At 34.4% G+C, this 19,173-nt stretch overlaps 1 protein-coding gene across 10 annotated transcripts in view; it reads right to left on the bottom strand.

Annotated features, from left to right (window-relative positions):
* Positions 1 to 19,173, bottom strand: part of SSBP2 (single stranded DNA binding protein 2) — a 298,141-nt gene that overhangs the window by 192,944 nt on the left and 86,024 nt on the right. For 6 of the 10 annotated variants that reach the window (XM_073802264.1, XM_073802263.1, XM_033852980.2 and 3 more), the window contains exon 4: positions 9,475 to 9,559. The exons of the other annotated variants lie outside the window; for them this stretch is intronic. In XM_073802264.1, coding sequence (XP_073658365.1) covers positions 9,475 to 9,559 — 85 coding nt within the window. The remainder of the gene's footprint in view (positions 1 to 9,474; positions 9,560 to 19,173) is intronic. 10 annotated transcript variants of the gene reach the window in all.

A 19,173-nucleotide genomic window follows, 5' to 3' on the forward strand; every position in this document is an offset into this window, starting at 1 on the left:
AGTATTTACCTCTCATTGTATCATATTTTTCCCCATCTTAATGCTAGTCCCTTCCTTTCTATCACTCCTAAGTGTATTTCTTTCCAAATTTCTATCCCCAGGCCTCTGTTCTTATTTTACCCCTATTCCCTCATTAATTTAACTCACTTTTATAGCTGAACTGTCTTTCTTCCTTCCAAATTCCAGATTTCTGCTAAAAGCATCACAAGTCTCAGTTCATTAGTCATGTTAACTACAAATTATTTAAAAAATTTCTCTCTTCCTCAGTGCTTACAACTAGACAATCTCATCTTTTTAATTCTTCATTTTCATTCTTAATTTTCCATTTCATTTGCCACCATGCTAATTCAAGGGCTTCTCAGCTCACATAAGACTATTAGGATAGCCTCCTCACAGTCTCTTATCTTTAGCCCTTTTCCCTTCTTCAGCTCCTCTTACACAATGCCCTCAGATTAACTGTCCTAAAACAGAATTTACTACTTTTTGAATATGCTTGAAAAAATGACTCTCGAGTGCAGACAGAACAAAGCTTTCATCCAGTATAGTTGGAAAAGAACTCCATGAAAATTTTTGGAAAGCCTGAGTTTTCCAGGCTAAACCTCACTCAGTTTTTAAACAATGGCATGTCATATCCTTTGTGTCTCTGAGTACCGAGTTCCTTATCTAGTAGAATAACTAGGTCAGCCCAAATAAGCAGTTTTCAAACTTTTTTAAAGTTTTTGGATTGTTTTGGATTCTGACACTGTGAATATATAAAAGAGATTTTAAAAAAAGAAGAAGGTTGCTTATTCAAGCGTTTTACCAAGAGCCCTTGGGAGAGAGTTCTTGAACCCTGCAGGGGTAGAAGGGAGACAGATGCAGAAATAGCTGTTGTAATGCTGTTGGAACATGATGAAGATGTGAACTAAGGTACCTGCACTGTGATCAGAGAGGAGAAGACATGTGTAAGAAATGCTTAGGCAATGGAATTGACTGGTTTTGATGACCACTTGACGATAACAAGGGAGCTTAAAAGAGGATTCATTTATGGCATAGGTAACTAGTTCAATCGAGTTTCCATTTAATAAGAAAGAGAAAATAGAAGGAACTGGGAAAAAGTAAAAACTGAGCTGCTCTGGTTAAAAACAGAAAGAGGCCAAGGGCCTTCTGGTAGGATTCTCTCCCTCTCACTCCTAGGCACCATATGGGCCTTCCACTGCACCTCAAGATTCCAGGGAACTCAGCATGAAACCACTGAAAAGGATGATTTCACAGTTTCCTTACAGCTTTAAAATGCTACCATCTGTTAGCTAAGCATTGATCCCGTGTTTGATTTTTCTACTCTGGTCAAACAGCTCTTCTTACCATTCCTTAAACATAGTCTACATTGTTCCAACATCAGCCAGTTTTGAAACATCTCCAAAATAAATTCATGAATTTCATATCCCTAATAGAAAGTTAGAAATGCATGTTATTTTTGAAAGTATGTTTCTGTTGTTTATGTTATGATGCTATTGACAACATAATCACAGGCAGTGCAACATCTGCATCAAAAATAGTAAATTAAGGCCTTTCCATCTTTATCTTTCCACATTCACCAGAAATTAGACTTTAATAAAAATGAATACATCAGTGGGAGGAAAGGGGCTTAAGATGAAGTTCCATGAAAATACATACTTTGAAATATAAATAAGGTCAGAGCTGTTTTGTTTCTTTATCTCTTTTCCATATTAGCTTCTTCATTTATTTCTTTATGAATTTCATAATGTCTATATAATGCAGTAAATTATTGTAAAAGATATTTAAGTAAAGTAGAATTCTTTCACAATGCTTTATAGTTTCCTTGATTGTCTCCCTTTATTCATGTTTCGCGTCGAATGACTGAAGTAACATATTCCCTACCAAGAAATCTCAGGATCAAAAGAAATGGGGAAAATAGCTAATAGTTATTAGCAGTACTTAGATGCCACCCAGAAGCCATCCTAGGCCGATGGACAAGTTGATAAGACACACGTGTCACAGGTAAAGTGGCAAATGTACTTCTTCAAATCAACACAGCTTGCACAAAAACAAAACAAAATAAACAACTTACCTTACACTATAAGGAATATAAGGTGGTTTACACTGTTTATATATGGCAAAAGAAATTAAATTGGATCCTACAGGAAATGAAAACAAGGGTAGAAATAATATGGCAGATAAGAATAAGGCAAAAAATGAATCTCATTACAGTGGTCCCTAGGTATCCACAGGGGAGTGGTTCCAGGATCCCAGCAGATAGCAAAATCCGCAGACGCTCAAGTCCCTCACATAAAATGGCATAGTGCAGTTAGCTCTCTGTAACCGCAGATGTGGAACCTGCATATACGGAGAGCCGACTGTATGTCCCTACCTGTTGAGCTGAACAACAGCCTATACAGTACTGACTGACAAATGTTAATATATACCTAGGATAGTTTTTATCATCTTAATGAATTTTAAATATAACTTTATTTGTTCCTAGCCTATTAAGAACTCTAGTTTACATAGACTGTTTAGGAGAATTATGGCCCAATGTGAAACTATTCATTCATTTGAGCATTTACTAATTATGTCTCTATATGCCAAAAATTAAATATATATCAAAAGTTATGTGTACTTACTCTCCATATTCTTACCTATTTCGTTCCATATTCTTACACATCTATAAATTTTGACTGGTCTAGCAATATAATGCTATCTCTACATGTACTTTACTATTTGATGTTTCAGACTTCTTGAGGAAAGATCTCTTTTGCTAGATAAGCCCATAAGCATAGGGACTACATCTGTTTTGTTCACCACTACATTCCCTAGAGCCATGCCTCCCAAGATAGAAAGCCTCTGCTACCTGCTTTGATCCACTTATGTCTTTACAAGTTGCTCTTTTATCTAAATTTGTTTTAAAATACAAAGTGAATAAAAGTAGTATTAAATTACCTTCCTGCAACTACATATTCAGTTATACTAAAATAAGAAATGATAAACACTTATTAGGTAATATTTTATTTAATCATTCATTTATGTAAACACCAAACATAATTTGAACATCTCATGTCAGGCACCCTGCCAGGTAAAGAGCATGAAAAAGATAAATAAGACAAAGTCTATTCCTTGAAGAAGCTCACAAATTATTAGAGAAAACATTCTATTACAAAAATCTAATATATAGGGATATTCAGGATATACACAGAGGATGTTACAGGATAATGGCAAAGAACGCACCTAACTTGGCAGTAGTTTCTACACAAGTATTGATATTTTCCTAAATAATATGTAATTATCTGTAAAAAAAATCTTCACAACATATAAAAACATTCTTCTCATATTATTTTATTTACATAATATATGTCTGTTTATATCTTTTTTAAAAAGCATACCATCGCTATAAACCTGTAACATAATCCTTTCCAAATGTTACAAACACTGTCTTAGGCAAGAATACAAAAACCAGCCACATGTTATCAACAATTATGACTCAAGCCTATCACTCTACCTGAACATCTGAATGATGTGAAACATTTCCAGCTTCCCAACTAACAGACTACTTCATTCTGTTAACATTTGTTTAACATCTATTACTTGACAGACTCTGGGGAAGAACAGGTCTGATCTTTCCTGCTCTCAAGAGCTCATTGTAATAATGTTATTCCATTACCGTCACACTGCTAAACCAATAATATATTTTGACTCTATCTTTGCTTTAGGACAATTAAGGAATCTTCTCTTCATACCAGAGAACTAAAATTATAATCACGGTATATGTTTTTCATTAAAAGTTTAGTAGTATATGTTGATATTTTTGCTAAATATTTTGGAAATAAATGAAATCAGAAATAAATTATTAAATAAAACAACTCATGTTAAGCTGTAACAGGAAAAAAATCCAGTAAACATTAACTAGCTCCACATAAAAGCATTGCCTGTGATTTCGGAGTAAAATAAAAACAACAGTAATAGGGAGAAAAGGAAAGCTAGTCCAATAAACTTTACAAGCTAGCAGGTATTATTTCTAATCACTTGAAATGATGGTTTACTTTTTAATCATAATATTGTAATATATAATAATAATTTTATAATTTAGATGAACCTGGTTTTCATTCAGGATAAAAATAACAGGGCCAAGCTAGGTATCCCCCAGCTATATGGCAAAATAATTATAGTAAAATCTCTCTCTTCTCTTATAAAATAAATTCTTAATTACTAAACTTTCCTCCGTCATTCCTGATCTTATTCTCTACTCTCCTCTAGATAATCAACAGGTAGACATACTTCATAGAGTCTGTCATAGCAGAGAAGAAACAAACACAGATTTCTTTGGAGACCATCCCTAGATTTTCTGCCATCAGCTCTTAAGGATGAACCATAACAATGTCTGGAAACACATTAGAACTGACTGTGCATATTCTTTTTCTAAAGTTAATTATTGTAACTGTTTTAAAATCTTGTTATTTTAAAATAAAAAAATACAGAAAGCCATACAAAATAAACTTGTGGCATTATGAAATTTTATAAAGCAAACATATCGTTATTGTAAAGTAACCACCACTGTGGTCAGGAAAAAAAGAACTTTGCCAGCCATCTCAGAAGCCACGGCCATGAGCCCCATCCCAATCATAACCTCTTCCTATCTCTCAGAAGGAACTATTATCCTGACATGTACAGTAATCATTTTCTTGTGATTTTTATAGCTTTGTCATCCAAAAGTGCATCCCTACATACTATTAATTGCTGATTTCTAAAGGTATAATTATTTTACATTTGGTACTCCATATGGATGCTAAGTAGTTAATATATTTTAAAATATAAATGCAAAGGTCAATATGACCCAGCAATCCCACTACTGGGCATATACCCTGAGAAAACCAAAATTCAAAAAGAGTCATGTACCAAAATGTTCATTGCAGCTCTATTTACAATAGCCCGGAGATGGAAACAACCTAAGTGCCCATCATCGGATGAATGGATAAAGAAGATGTGGCACATATATACAATGGAATATTACTCAGCCATAAAAAGAAACGAAATTGAGCTATTTGTAATGAGGTGGATAGACCTAGAGTCTGTCATACAGAGTGAAGTAAGTCAGAAAGAAAAAGACAAATACCGTATGCTAACACATATATATGGAATTTAAGAAAAAAATGTCATGAAGAACCTAGGGGTAAAGCAGGAATAAAGACGCAGACCTCCTAGAGAACGGACTTGAGGTTATGGGGAGGGGGAAGGGTGAGCTGTGACAGGGCGAGAGAGAGTCATGGGCATATACACACTAACAAACGTAGTAAGGTAGATAGCTAGTGGGAAGCAGCCGCATGGCACAGGGATATTGGCTCGGTGCTTTGTGACAGCCTGGAGGGGTGGGATAGGGAGGGTGGGAGGGAGGGAGACGCAAGAGGGAAGACATATGGGAACATATGTTTATGTATGACTGATTCACTTTGTTATAAAGCAGAAACTAACACACCATTGTAAAGCAATTATACCCCAATAAAGATGTTAAAAAAAAAAAATCATCTTAAGTGTTTCCTCTCTTTTTCTTTTTCTCACAATAAATATGAACAGGATGATTTTTTGAGGAAAAAGATATTAATTAACACTGCATCTATAATTATTTGGCAAATAAAATAATATGGTGACAAAAATCCATATTCTAAAAAGGCAATGATTAGAAAACAAACCAAAAAAAATTAAAAACCAAAAGCCAAAAGTGTTTCTGGGATAATTATTACCAAAAAAGTTATTAGAAATTATAGAATGGCTCAAAATTACATCTATTCAGTTTGTATATCTCTCTTTTAGTATGTGCATTTACCAAAAAGGTCTTTCCTGAGCAGTGCTAAATATGCTTATGAATATAACATGGTTACATGAAAACATATGACCACCTAAAATTTAAATTTTATTTTACTAAAATTTTTATTTTCTAATTTTATTTTATTTTTTAATTTTATTTATTATTTTTTTTTTGCGGTACGCAGGCCTCTAACTGTTGTGGACTACCCTGTTGCGGAGCACAGGCTCCGGACGTGCAGGCTCAGCGGCCATGGCTCACGGGCCCAGCCGCTCCGCGGCATGTGGGATCTTCCCAGACCGGGGCACGAACCCGTGTTCCCTGCGTCGGCAGGCGGACTCTCAACCACTGCGCCACCAGGGAAGCCCTATTTTCTAATTTTAGAAGAAAGATTAGAACTCACTGTAAGGTGAAATTTAATCTGCTTTAAAGTAACTTTCCTGTATATAAAGTTAACTACAGATATTTGGAAAATACAGAACTATATAGATAAAAATAAAAATCATGCATAATCCCAGTATCAAAAGATAATCACTTTTAACACTTTAGCCTATTTTTTAATTAAAAGGATTATTCATAATTTACCTCATTATGCCTCCACTATCTCTTGTTTTAAAAAATGGTTCTGAAGAACCTAGGGGCAGGACAGGAATAAAGACACAGACGTAGAGAATAGACTTGAGGACATGAGGAGGGGGAAGGGTAAACTGGGACGAAGTGAGAGAGTGGCATGGACATATATACACTACCAAATGTAAAATAGATAGCTAGTGGGAAGCAGCCGCATAGCACAGGGAGATCAGCTCGGTGCTTTGTGACCACCTAGAGGGGGGATAGGGAGGGTGGGAGGGAGATGTAAGAGGGAGGAGATATGGGGATATATGTATATGTATAGCTGATTCACTTTGTTATACAGCAGAAACTAACACACCATTGTAAAGCAATTATACTCCAATAAAGATATTTAAATATATATATATATAGAAAATGTATAACTGAATCACTTTGCTCTACAGCAGAAATTAACACATTGTACATCAACTATACTTCAATAAAATAAATTTTAAAAAATAAAAGAAAAAAAAGTAGTTTATCTTTCATTATCCATTCAATCTCATAGATAAGTAAAGACTAGAAAATAATGAGACTATTTTTTAAACATATCAGAATTTATACATGCAAGTATTTTTTTACTCTGAAGATGCAGCTAATAAAGAAAATATTTTTCAGAATGCTTCCTTGAGAACTACCTTGAAATTCGGTAGGTATACATACTAATCACTATCTCAGAAATGGTTCCCAGTGGACTCTAATATAGCAATATTACGTGACAATTTTACCAAACTCTTATTGTTTGTTCCTGTTTTCTTCCCTGAGTCTTTCAAACTTCCATATTTACACATTAAACATGAATTATGTTGATCATTTTCAGAAATTGTCTACTATTAAGAATTCAGGAAATCCTACCCATGAAAATTACCATAAAAGTTTGCTACAGAAAACAAATGCATTTCTAAAAATCCAATTGCAATATAAGATTCTATAAGTCAAACTCTATCTTTTCAGCAACCTCCATTTGAAAAAATTTAGAGATGTATTACCATTAAAAAATAAATTGACTTAAAGGTATAATAAAAATGCCACCTAAGAAATCAAATCTCTTAAAACTAATGTTTAAGATAAAATTATGAAATATCTGATAAAACATGTACTAATTCATAACAAATTGTAAAATCCAAATACTGACTTTTTTCTAAACTACATTTTCTTAGGACCAAATTACATGGTAAGGGGTTATTCTTCCTATAAAATCTAATTTCACTCCTACCTCTGGTCAATGCTCATTTTCAAAAACCTTGAAATATTTAAGTGGGTTTCTAAAGTGAGTACTCTCTGAAATACTGAAAGCACCTTATGGATGCAAAATGATTACGATTACGATGATGATGATGGCTATGACAACAACGATGATGATTTATCTATGCTTCTAAGAAGGAGATACTAAATTAGTTCAGTGTTCCCTATAAGATCTCCATGGTGAACAGAAGGCTGCATCTTTCTATACAATGGAATTTTGAAAAAGTACTTATGTAATTAATTTCTTAAGATGTAGATCCACAAACATTGTACGTCCTTTACAGCAGAACACTGATACTATCTAATGCCATCTAGTTGTCAAAATCAGTGGTTATTTAAAAAACTTTTCCCATTACTGGCAGGCCAAACCTAGGCAAGTCTTTCTTGATGTAAGAGACGGATGAGATGAGTATCTCACTCTAGCCAGAATCCTTACACTCTTCGTGGTTGGATCTCTGCTTTACTTTACAGCCATTACCCAAAGGTGAAAAAGGAGAAGGAGATTGTTCAAATAAATGCTGTGTCCTGGGCCCTGCCTTATCTGCCTTTTCTGTACTTCTTCTTTATATGCAGCAGCATCTCTTTCACTCACCTTGTCCCCAAGAGCTAGTGTTTACCACAAAGCAAGCTTTATAAGTACAATCAATATCAGATGAAGTAATCACAAGCCATCTCACTTTAATCAGTTTGGTATACGTTTAAAGTATTACACAGTATTACAAGATGCCCAAGATTTTCACTTCTCTTAAGTCTGCATACTCTTCCTTGTGCTGTGTTTGGGGTTATAATTCTTCTGGCTAGTTCCACTCTTCAGACTTAAGGCTGAGGTATTTCCTTTGGAAGAACAAGTTCTTTTTCCCTTTTGAGCCCCAGTTCTGGTTTTAAAGGCTGTTTACACAGAATGATGCCTCCCTTCTACCAACTAAACATGTATCCTTCTGGTGAAGTTTAAGGTACTTAAAATCGATATTTCCTCAGGCTCCAGGCCCAATTCCACTTCCTCCACACCAAGGAAATTGGTTTTCCTCCATCCCAAACTCAATCTGCATGTCTTTTATGGTCAGTTCTGCAAACACAGTGTTTTCCCAGCCCCTTCAAAACACAATCTCCTCATTCTTAAATGCTATTTTTCCCTAAAGAAAACCTACTCCCCCGCCACTTTTTTTTTTTTTTAACAATTCTATTTCCTGATGCCATCAACTCTCTAAAATCACATTTACAGTTCTTCTAAGAAAACACTCAATATACATCACCTAGCCAAGGACAGGCCACTGCTCTTCCTTAAGAATTAAAAAAAAAAAATTCACATTTTCATTTTTGCCCAGACTCTTTTGCTCTCTTATCTTGTATTTCCTTTAATTTACAATAAATTTATTTATGGAACTGAATTCAGTGAAGGGGATATTTAGCCTTATGATGTGTAACTAAAAGTTGCAAAAGAGAATAATGTAATATTTCTATATATTTTTAAAATTCTATATGCAGAAGAGGAACTTTTCACTTATAGAATTCTTATGATGAATTTTGTGGAATAATTACTACTTAATTTTTATAAATCTGCAATTTCACAAATCAGGCACACTTAAAGATAAGAAACACCTTTAACATCCTGGAGTTAGGACTACTCTCTTATCCTAAATTTCTTCAACAAGTCTCACAAACCCATTTTTATTTCACTTTTAAAGTGATGAGCCTACTTCCCAAGACAAAAAGAATAATTTCTTAAGTACCAAAGGAAAAAAATGGATGGTCCAATGCATTTTTCAAGAACAGTGGTTAAGAAGAAAACTGACAATATAACTTAGTAAAATTATATAGTAACTTACGTAATCATGGAAGGCTTTTGCTTCACTTGAATGTTCACATGTTTCCCGTCTTTCTGGAGCTGCACAGTAGAGATCCCAAAATACACTAAAAAAGTAATTATGGTAACATTAAGAAAATCATATAATGTCAAATGAGAGATCACAATTCCAAAAATTAGAAGACAAATGTTCTTTACACAAAATGTGTTTTCTTCTTCAGGACAAGTATTTATTTGAAAGATTTAAATACAGACAAGGCTCGTCATGTAATAATAGGGTATAACCCAGCCATTGTTCAGAAATGCTAAGATTTTTCCAAAATGAAAATTTAATTTAAAAAAATTTAGACTGTCATTCTTAACTGTCTATTTACATGACTTAAACACATGATTGAAATAATTATAATACTTTTCACAACTTCCCCATGAAGAATGAAAAGGTTTTAAAAATACCAATTTAAGCATTAAGGAATTAAAGTAACTTTATTTATAAAAGTGGAATTAATTTTTTCAAGATAATTTTGTTGTCCAATCCCCAGACCGATACCCTACCCTGACCGTTAAGTCACACCTGTCAAATAAATATATTTTCTTAAAATATCCTCTGGTTTTCCCTTGTAATTACAAAGACAGGTTAGTAATTTTGAAAATTAAAAAATTCACACTAACTTTCTTTTTTTCTTCCTACTCAAGAACAATGGGAAAAAGCAAGATGGAACTGGTTGAGAAAAAATAATTATACTGCTTACAAAACATATGGCCCCAGTCATCCTTCCATTTATAAAATTAACAACAAACGTGAGCAAGGGATTAAAAATCAGCAAAGCAAATGGCTGAAAGTACTGGCAATAAACAAAGGTAATTTTACTGATCAACAAGTATTTTTTATTATACATTTCCTACTCTATAGAATTGGAAAGTAGGCTAAGCTGAGTGGTTAACAGCACAAGTTTTGGAATAGGACATATTTGAGACAAAAGCTGGCCCTGCCGTTTACTAGCTCTTTTTTTTTTTTTAATCTTTATTGGAGTATAATTGCTTCACAATGTTGTGTTAGTTTCTGCTGTACAACAAAGTGAATCAGCTATATGTATACATATATCCCCATAATCCCCTCCCTCCTGAGACTCCCTCCCACTACTAGCTCAATTTGTTTAAACAGATAGGAATTTCCTCCTCTATACAATGGGGTTGCTGAGAAAATTAAATTATACAAAATAAACACAGGGTCTTATAGTAAGCATATTATTAATAATATCATCAACACTATAATTAGCTTGCACAAAAGCTTAAAATGCATACATATTGTTAAGGCAGGTCATTGGGCTTAGGGCACAGTTAACAATGGTACAATAAAACTTGGTAAATCAAACTGGTCTCTTTGTTTTGACCCTTGAAGTCTCGTTTAACCTGGGTCTCTCTCCTCAGTTAGGATAAAACATTCTGTATGCCTTATAACATAATTAATTCAGTAAAATAAGATTACCCTTAGAGGTGAAAAATATGAAAGATTAAGTACTGGCATTTATTTCCTTTTAAATTTCTACAATAAGCAAGAAATACAAAGCAAACAATGAAGACCAAATTAATTTAAATAAATTTCAATTCCTTTAGGAGAGTGAAAGCAGTTAAAAGTTGTACCTGACCTCCCTCTATCCCTTTTGGGATAAAAAGTATAAGAATTATACACAGACAAGGATACAGCTTAAAGTTTTCCACCTGGATCAGGTGTGTTATGAATTACAGTATATTACAATTATTCTCATTTTCATGTTCTTAAGGAACTTAAAAGCTCTTAAAACCAAAACTTTATAATGGTTGTCTTTAAATTGTATTTAGTTTAACCACAGAATATTATATGCAATATTATGACAATGTTTCTCTTTATGGATTTAATAGAAGGTCAAAAATTTGCAAGAGCCAGATTAAGGATAATAAACCAAATTACTAAAGCAGATAACTTTATATATCGTATTTCTAACAATCCTACGTTACCTATACATTTTTTTCCTTGAATAAAGCTAAAGAAATATATCCTTTTAAACTCATTTATCCAAGGGAGAAATACACAGTTCTACAATAATAGAGACATCAATACTCTACTCTCAATAATGGACAGAACAAGCAGACAGAACACAAGCAAGGAAATAAAGGGCTTAAATGGCACAATAAACCAACTACATCTAATAGACATACACCGAACACTCTAACCAACAAAAAGCACACATGTTCTTCTAAAGTTCACATGGGACATTTTCCAGGATAGATCACATGTTAGGGCACAAATTAAGTCTCAATAGACTTTAAAAGATAGATATCATACAATGTATGTTCTCTGACCACAATGGGATAAAGTTAGAAATCAATAACAGAAGGAAAACAGAAAAATTCACAAATTTGTAGAAATTAAACAACACACTCCCAATGGGTCAAAGAAGAAATCAGAAGGAAAGAAGCTAGCAGAAGGAGATAATAAAGATTCAAGCAGAGATAAATGAAATAAAGAATTAAAAAAAAGAAAATTATTAAACCAAAAGTTGGTTCTTTGAAAAGATCAACAAACTTGACAAACCATTAGCTAATAGACTAAGAAAAAAGAAAGAAGACTCTAATTATTAAAGATTCCACAAAAAACTGTTAGAACTAATAAATGAATTCAGTAAAGTTGCAGGATAAAAAAATCAATATACAAAAGTCTGTTGTAATTTGTGATGTTTGTTTTTGTGAATCTACACTAACAATGAACTATTAGATATAGAAATTAAGAAACAATCCCATTTACAAATACAACGAAAAGAAAAAAATACCTAGGAATATATTTAGCCATGGAGGTGAAAGAGCGATACATTGAAAACTATAAGACATTGATGAAAGAAATTGAAGAAGAAATTAAAAAAAACAGAAAGATTTTCCATGCCACGGATTGGAAGAATTAATATTGTTAAAATGTCCACACAACCCAAAGCAATCTACAGATTCAATTCAATCCCTATCAAAATTCCAATGGCATTTTTCACAGGAAAAATAACCTTAAAATTTGTATGGAACCACAAAAGACCCTGAATAGCTGAAGCAATCTTGAGAAAGAATAATAAAGCTGGAGACTTCCCAATTCCAAACTATACTATAAAGTTATAGTAATCAACAAATACAGACTTTCTCTCTCTACAACTTGACATGCTGGAGACCCAGGAGCTTTTCAATTTCTCTAATCCAAAGCCTGAAACCAAAACACTATCCCTGAAATTGTGGTAGATTGATATTCATGAATAATGCTTTAGATTTACAGTCTCTTTATTCCTAAGCAGAAACAAGTGAAAAATCTCTATTTTAGAAATGAAGAAGATAGAGACTAAATACAGAGAAGCAAAACTTGCACAGTACTGAAATCTTTGTTCTTGTATCATTTTTTATTATTAAAAATTTCCCCACCTAAGTTAAAAGAAAACACAGGATTCCCAGGTTGAGGATCTCATCCAAATACTTTTTTCCTTCTATCCTGAGGATGTGAGTCAAAGTGACTAGCTAGCTTTCAATTTCTCTAGGGAACATAGAAAGCAAAATGGTTGTCAGAGAAGTCTACGAGGGTGGGTAAACATGTCAGATGTGTCCCAGAAGATGGGATGCTAACGTAATTATATAACCTTCATGCCACTGGCAAGATCTAGAATTCTATGAAAATAAAAATTAAAAGAAGACGCAAAAAAAAAACCCTGGGGAAGACATTTTTTTTCTGAGGAGCAAGTCATGTTATTATAAGTTCAAGTCTTAAAATAACTAAGGAAGTTACTTCTTATTGACTGTCCCAAAAATACATTATCAATTAATGTTAGCTACTCTTAACCTATACTGAAGAAAACTATCCATTCGTAACGCTCCGGAGGGTGGTGAAATGTACATGTACCTGCTCATCACCTTAGAACTTCCACATACCTGTACTTGTATCATTCCTTAGCACTGCTTAATACCTTCTAAAATGTAAGCATTAAATTTTGCCCCACTATCATAAAATTCTCACATAATCCTGGATTAGTAACAAATTCATATTTTAAAGTATCATCAAAATAGCTTACATTTAATAAGTATGTGCTAAATTCAAGCATCATATACTAAACAGTTTCCATCATTTAATCCTCCTATTATTTTCCCATTTTATAGATAAGGGAACTGAGACTTCAAAAGGTTAAATAATTTACCTAAGTGGCACACAAGTGGCCACACAAGTGCCACACAAATGGCAGAGCTGGGCTCAAACTTTTTATCTTACATTGTTTTGCCTCTAATGTGAGTGTGGTATTAAAAATTCTTATTTCAAAGATGCCTTATATTCTGATTATGGGCAGGTTTATACAGCTCTGGCACCGTGAACACCATCAGCTGTTAAAAGAGTGTGGTAGCTAGATACCTGTCCTGGATGAGACAGCAAACACTTTGTTATCCTACCTTCTACCTCTGTACTCCAACTCATTTCCTGAGTAACCTATGGCAACCACCTCCTCACCCTACCCAAGCTGCCCTGCCAGTGATCCATGGATGCCTCAAGACAGACTGGACTCAGAAAAGACAACTTTTCTGAGTCATTTATATCTACTGTCTGGAATTAGCCACTCATGATGCTCAAAAGGGGGCTGTAATTAGTGTCTTATTAATAGTGGGCCACTAAATTCTGCTTCCTATTTAAGAAATAATATCTGTTACTGAGATGAGTACTGGTTACAATTCAGAAAACTTTAATTCTGAGTTTGATCTTGAGCAAATACTTTTGTTCCTTAGTTTTTTTATGTAAAGAGAAAATATCTGTTATGTATTTTACAGACTTTTGTGCAGATACAAAGATGATTTACACTAAAGTACTTTTAAAATAAGTATGAAGGTATTAAAAGTATTCTAGAAAAGTCTCATAGAGTTATTACGGCCAGAAAGAAAGTTTTCTTATTAAGTAAAATTTGCCTCAATTTCCTTTCTAATCCTTTGCATTTAATGGAAGATTCCATCAGTTTTTTTTTACAATGTCTTCTCCCCACCAAATCTTCCTCTGTATTCCACATTCCTTTCCTACTCTCCCAGACACATTTCGCTTCTCCCCTATAGCCTGACCACCTGTGTTCTTTGCTTTCTCTCTTGCTAATACTATTTATTCCCTTATCACTGTGATTATACTCTTCTTCTATCCTAGTTGTTGCCTACATTGTCTTATATTGATGTTTAGTTTAACTTAATTCAAGTAAATAATTAGCTACGCAATGCCTATTACAGGCAAGAACTAATGGGTAAGAACTAGTCTACCAATTACAAATATTATACCATTCTAGTAAGCCTGCTGACTAATTCCAATGCTATTATTTTCACATAAGTATTTGGTTATTCTTAGCTATACCTGATGGCATCGTTAGATTCTAAAATCATTAGAGTGCTAGCGTGCTGCAAGATTTGACTTTCCACTGCCAAGTGACAGAAACTGGATTCTCGTGATAATCTTAGTTATTAGTTTATTTTCTCTGCAATGTTATCCATATTTAATTACAGGATATAAATACATGAGCCCAAAGTTACTTCAAAAGGTGTTTTACATATAATATTAAATAAAACTGAGTCACAGATTCTGCCATTAAAACTTTAAATAGGAAGTTTCAAAAAGTGCATATTTTTGAATTACACAAATCTAAAAGGACATTCATTTCAGAGGAAAGAAGTTTCTTGGCATTTTTATTTCTGAAATTGATGGAAGAGAGTTGGGAACTTTTATTAAAGCATACTAAGAGGAAATACGCTTTCAAAGGGATTTGATCAAGGTAAATGCAATGAACACAAGAGGGAGGCCAGGAAATATGACAGCACTGCGGCATGGTGCAAACTGGGAAAGAAGAAAAGAAATGATAAGGGAAATCTTATCAAAAACAAGAAAAACAGTTGCAGAAAGTAAAATCACAGACTTTCCTCTATCTCATACTAAAAGGAGAAATTCCCCTCCTCCTCTCTCTCCAAGGCCTTTGCCCCTCATCTCTTCTGTAGTTTATTCTGCATTTTTGTGCATGTTTATTGCTCTTTCGTGCATCTTCAACCTCTCCTACTCTTTTCACCTCAATCTATATACATGCTCAAATCTATTCAATTTTAAAAATAAAAATGTTAGGTCCTGTTCCATTGTTAATCCTGAAACTACTACACACATCACCACATACTTCAACTACTCTCCATAAACCTGGAGCTGGAAAAATGAAATATAACAGCCTTCTAAATTTCACTTTCACTACTCCACTGAAACTGTTCTCCCCAAGACCACCAAAGTTCACTTTACTTCCCGATTCAGGAAAATACTTGTTGTTGTTTTTTTGTTTGTTTTTTTTTTTTACTTTTACCTGCTGTAGATTTAATCTCGCCTTTGAATGCCTTTTCTGGTTCCCATACATTATTCTTTCCTGATTACCCTCCTTCCTCTCTAAGTATTTTCTTTTGAGGCTCCTCTTTATCCACCTACACTTAAAGGTTGACTTTCCCCAGAGTCCCAACCCCAGGCCCTGCTCTTACTTGTTACACTGGCAGTTTCACCCATGAACACTCTTTACTACAGTATAGTCTATGCTGATAATTCCCAAACCATTATGGGTCTGTCTCAGACCTACAGATCCAGAGCTCTGACTGTATAGGGCATCTCTCTCTGAATGTGACATAGGCATCTCAAAATTTAATCTGTCAGAGCTAAATCATGGTCTTTTTTCCAAAGCCTGTTGCTCTCTCTATACTCACTCACTCAATCAATGGCATCAGTGTTCATCCCACCATCCAAATCTAAAACTTGGCAACTTCTTCATTCACCTCCAATCTATTCCACTCAGTGTTCACTCTCTGGGGTCCATCACCTAATAACCTTTCAACTGGACAATAGCAACTGCCCTGTAAACTAGACTCTGTCTCTGCTCTCAATCCTCTTCAATCCATGTCTATGGTAATGCCAAGTATCTAAAAGCACAAAGCTAATCATGTCATATACCTTGTTTAAAATTTTTGAGTTCTAGTCCAAAGTCCTTGATGCACTCCAAGACTTCATAGTCTGACCCCTGCCTTTGTTTCTAGCCTTATATTCTATCACTTCATAGTACTGCATCTACAATTCAACTGATCCAAGAGACCTGCCTTTCTTTGAATGCATGAGGATCACTTTTAAGATTTCATGCTAACCATTCCTTGCCCTAAATACCCTTTTCTCACTCAACTTTCAAATCAGCTCAGATTCACTTTCCCTGTGTAGCCTTTCCTACCTCTCCCAAGCTGATGTAAGTATTCCTCCTGTATTGCTATTATAACCAGTATATACCTCAGTTATAATACTATTAATTGTTTATCTCTCCTACTACTTAGTTCCTTGAAGGCAACATAATTTTGCATAGTAAATTTTTGGTGAAAAGGCTTAAACAACAGGAAAACTCCACCTGCAAATATTCTATAAAAGACAGAAGTGAGGGCTTCCCTGGTAGTGCAGTGGTTGAGAGTCCGCCTGCCGATGCAGGGGACATGGGTTTGTGCCCCAGTTCGGGAAGATCCCACATGCCGCAGAGTGGCTGGGCCCATGAGCCATGGCCGCTGAGCCTGCGGGTCCGGAGCCTGTGCTCCACAGCGAGAGAGGCCACAACAGTGAGAGGCCCACGTACCGCAAAAAAAAAAAAAAAAAAAAGAATAGATAATACATCAGTGGGACGGAAAAGAGAGCCCACAAATAGTCCCATATAAATATAGTCAACTGATCTCTGACAAAGGAACAAAGGCAATACAATGGAGCAAAGATAGTCATTTCAACAAATGATACTGCAACAACTAGACAACACCCCATGCAAAAAAAAAAAGAACGTAGACACTAGAAATCCTTCACAAAAATTAACTCGAAATGGATCACAGACCTAGATGTAAGGTATAAAACAATAAAACTCCTAGAAGTTAACTTACAAGAAAACCAAGATAACCTTGAGTATGGCAATGATTTTTTAGGTATAACATTAAAGGCACAATACATAAAAGAAATAATTGATAAACTAGGTTTTGTTAAAATTTAAAACTTCTGTTCTGCAAAGGGCAATGTCAAGATAATGAGAAGACGAGCCACAGACTGGGAGAAAATATATGCAAAACACACATCTGATAAAAGACTGTTATTCAAAATACATAAAGAACTCTTAAAACTCAACAATAAGAAAAAAAACAACTCAATTAAAAAATGGGTCAAAGACCTTAACAGATACCTCACCAAAAAAGATACACAGATGACAAATAAGCATATGAAAAGATGCTCCACGTCATATGTCATCAGGGAAATGCAAATTAATACAATGAGATACCACTACACACCTATTAGAATTGCCAAAATCTGGAACACTGATAGCAACAAATGCTAGCCAGGATGTGGAGCAACAGAAACTCTCATTTGTTGCTGGTGGGAATGAAAGATGGTACAACCAGTCTAGAAGACAGTTTGGCAGCTTCTTACAAAACTAAACATATTCTTAGCATATGATCCAGCAATTACACTCTTTGATATATACCCAAAGGAACTAAAAATGTATGACTACATAAAAACCTACATGTGGATGTTTATAACAGCTTTTTTCATAATTGCCAAGCTTGGAAGCAACCAAGATGTCCTTCAGTAGGTGAATGAATAATTAAACCATGGTACATCCAGACAATGGAATATTATTCAGCACTAAAAGAAAAGAGCTATCAAGCCATGGAGAAACTTTAAATGCATATAACTTAGTGAAAAAATCCAATCTGAAAAGGCGACATACGGTATGATTTCAACTAAATGACATTCTGGAAAAGGCAAAACTATGGAGACAATAAAAGGATCAGTGAGTACCAGGGGTGGAGGGTGGGTGGGGAGGGATGAAGAGGCAGAGTGTAGACTTTTAGGACCGTGAAAATACTCTGTATATTACTATAATTGTGGATACATGTCATTATACATTTGTTCAAACCCATAGAATGTACACCAAAAATGAACTGTAATGCAAATTATGGACTTTGAGTGATTTAGTGTGTTAATGTAGGTTCATCAATTACAACAATGTACCACTACGGTGGGGAATGTTGATAATGGGAAGGCTATATACGTGTGGAAGCAGGAGGTATAAGGAAAATCTCTACCTTCCCCTCAATTTTATTGTGAACCTACTGAAAACTACTCTAAAAGATAAATAAAGTCTTAATTTAAAAAAAAAAAATCAAAGGGACCACTGAAACAGCTGAAAAAAAAAGTCAGGCCTCTGCTGGATTTAAGGCTCACAGTCATGGCTGGCTACACACAATGATCAGGAAAGCTTAGGATCTGGGCAGTTTCCTGGAAGAGGGGATCCACAGCTTTTCATCAGTTCTCAGAGGACCCCATGACTTCAAAATTATTAAGAATCACTGATTTATATCAACAAAGTAGGCACCTCAAAAGGTACGTTAGTATTGATAGTTTTAGGGAAGAACATTAAAAACACTGAAAATAATGTACCTTTTGCATGTGCTAGATTTAAATTAAAATAAATATGGTCTAAAAATATTTATGCTCATTATTTACAATTTCTTTGATATCTCTAAGTAAAAATTTCTTAAAATACCAAAACCACAGAGGAAGAGCTCCCCTGAATCTAACAGCCATAGAAAAAGGAAGGGCAATAGCAGATTTAAGAGCTATACCTTCTGATAGCAAAGACCAAAAAACTAAAGTCTGATGGAAGCA

This window comes from Tursiops truncatus, chromosome 3 (assembly GCF_011762595.2).
Source record: "Tursiops truncatus isolate mTurTru1 chromosome 3, mTurTru1.mat.Y, whole genome shotgun sequence".
NCBI lineage: Eukaryota > Metazoa > Chordata > Mammalia > Artiodactyla > Delphinidae > Tursiops > Tursiops truncatus.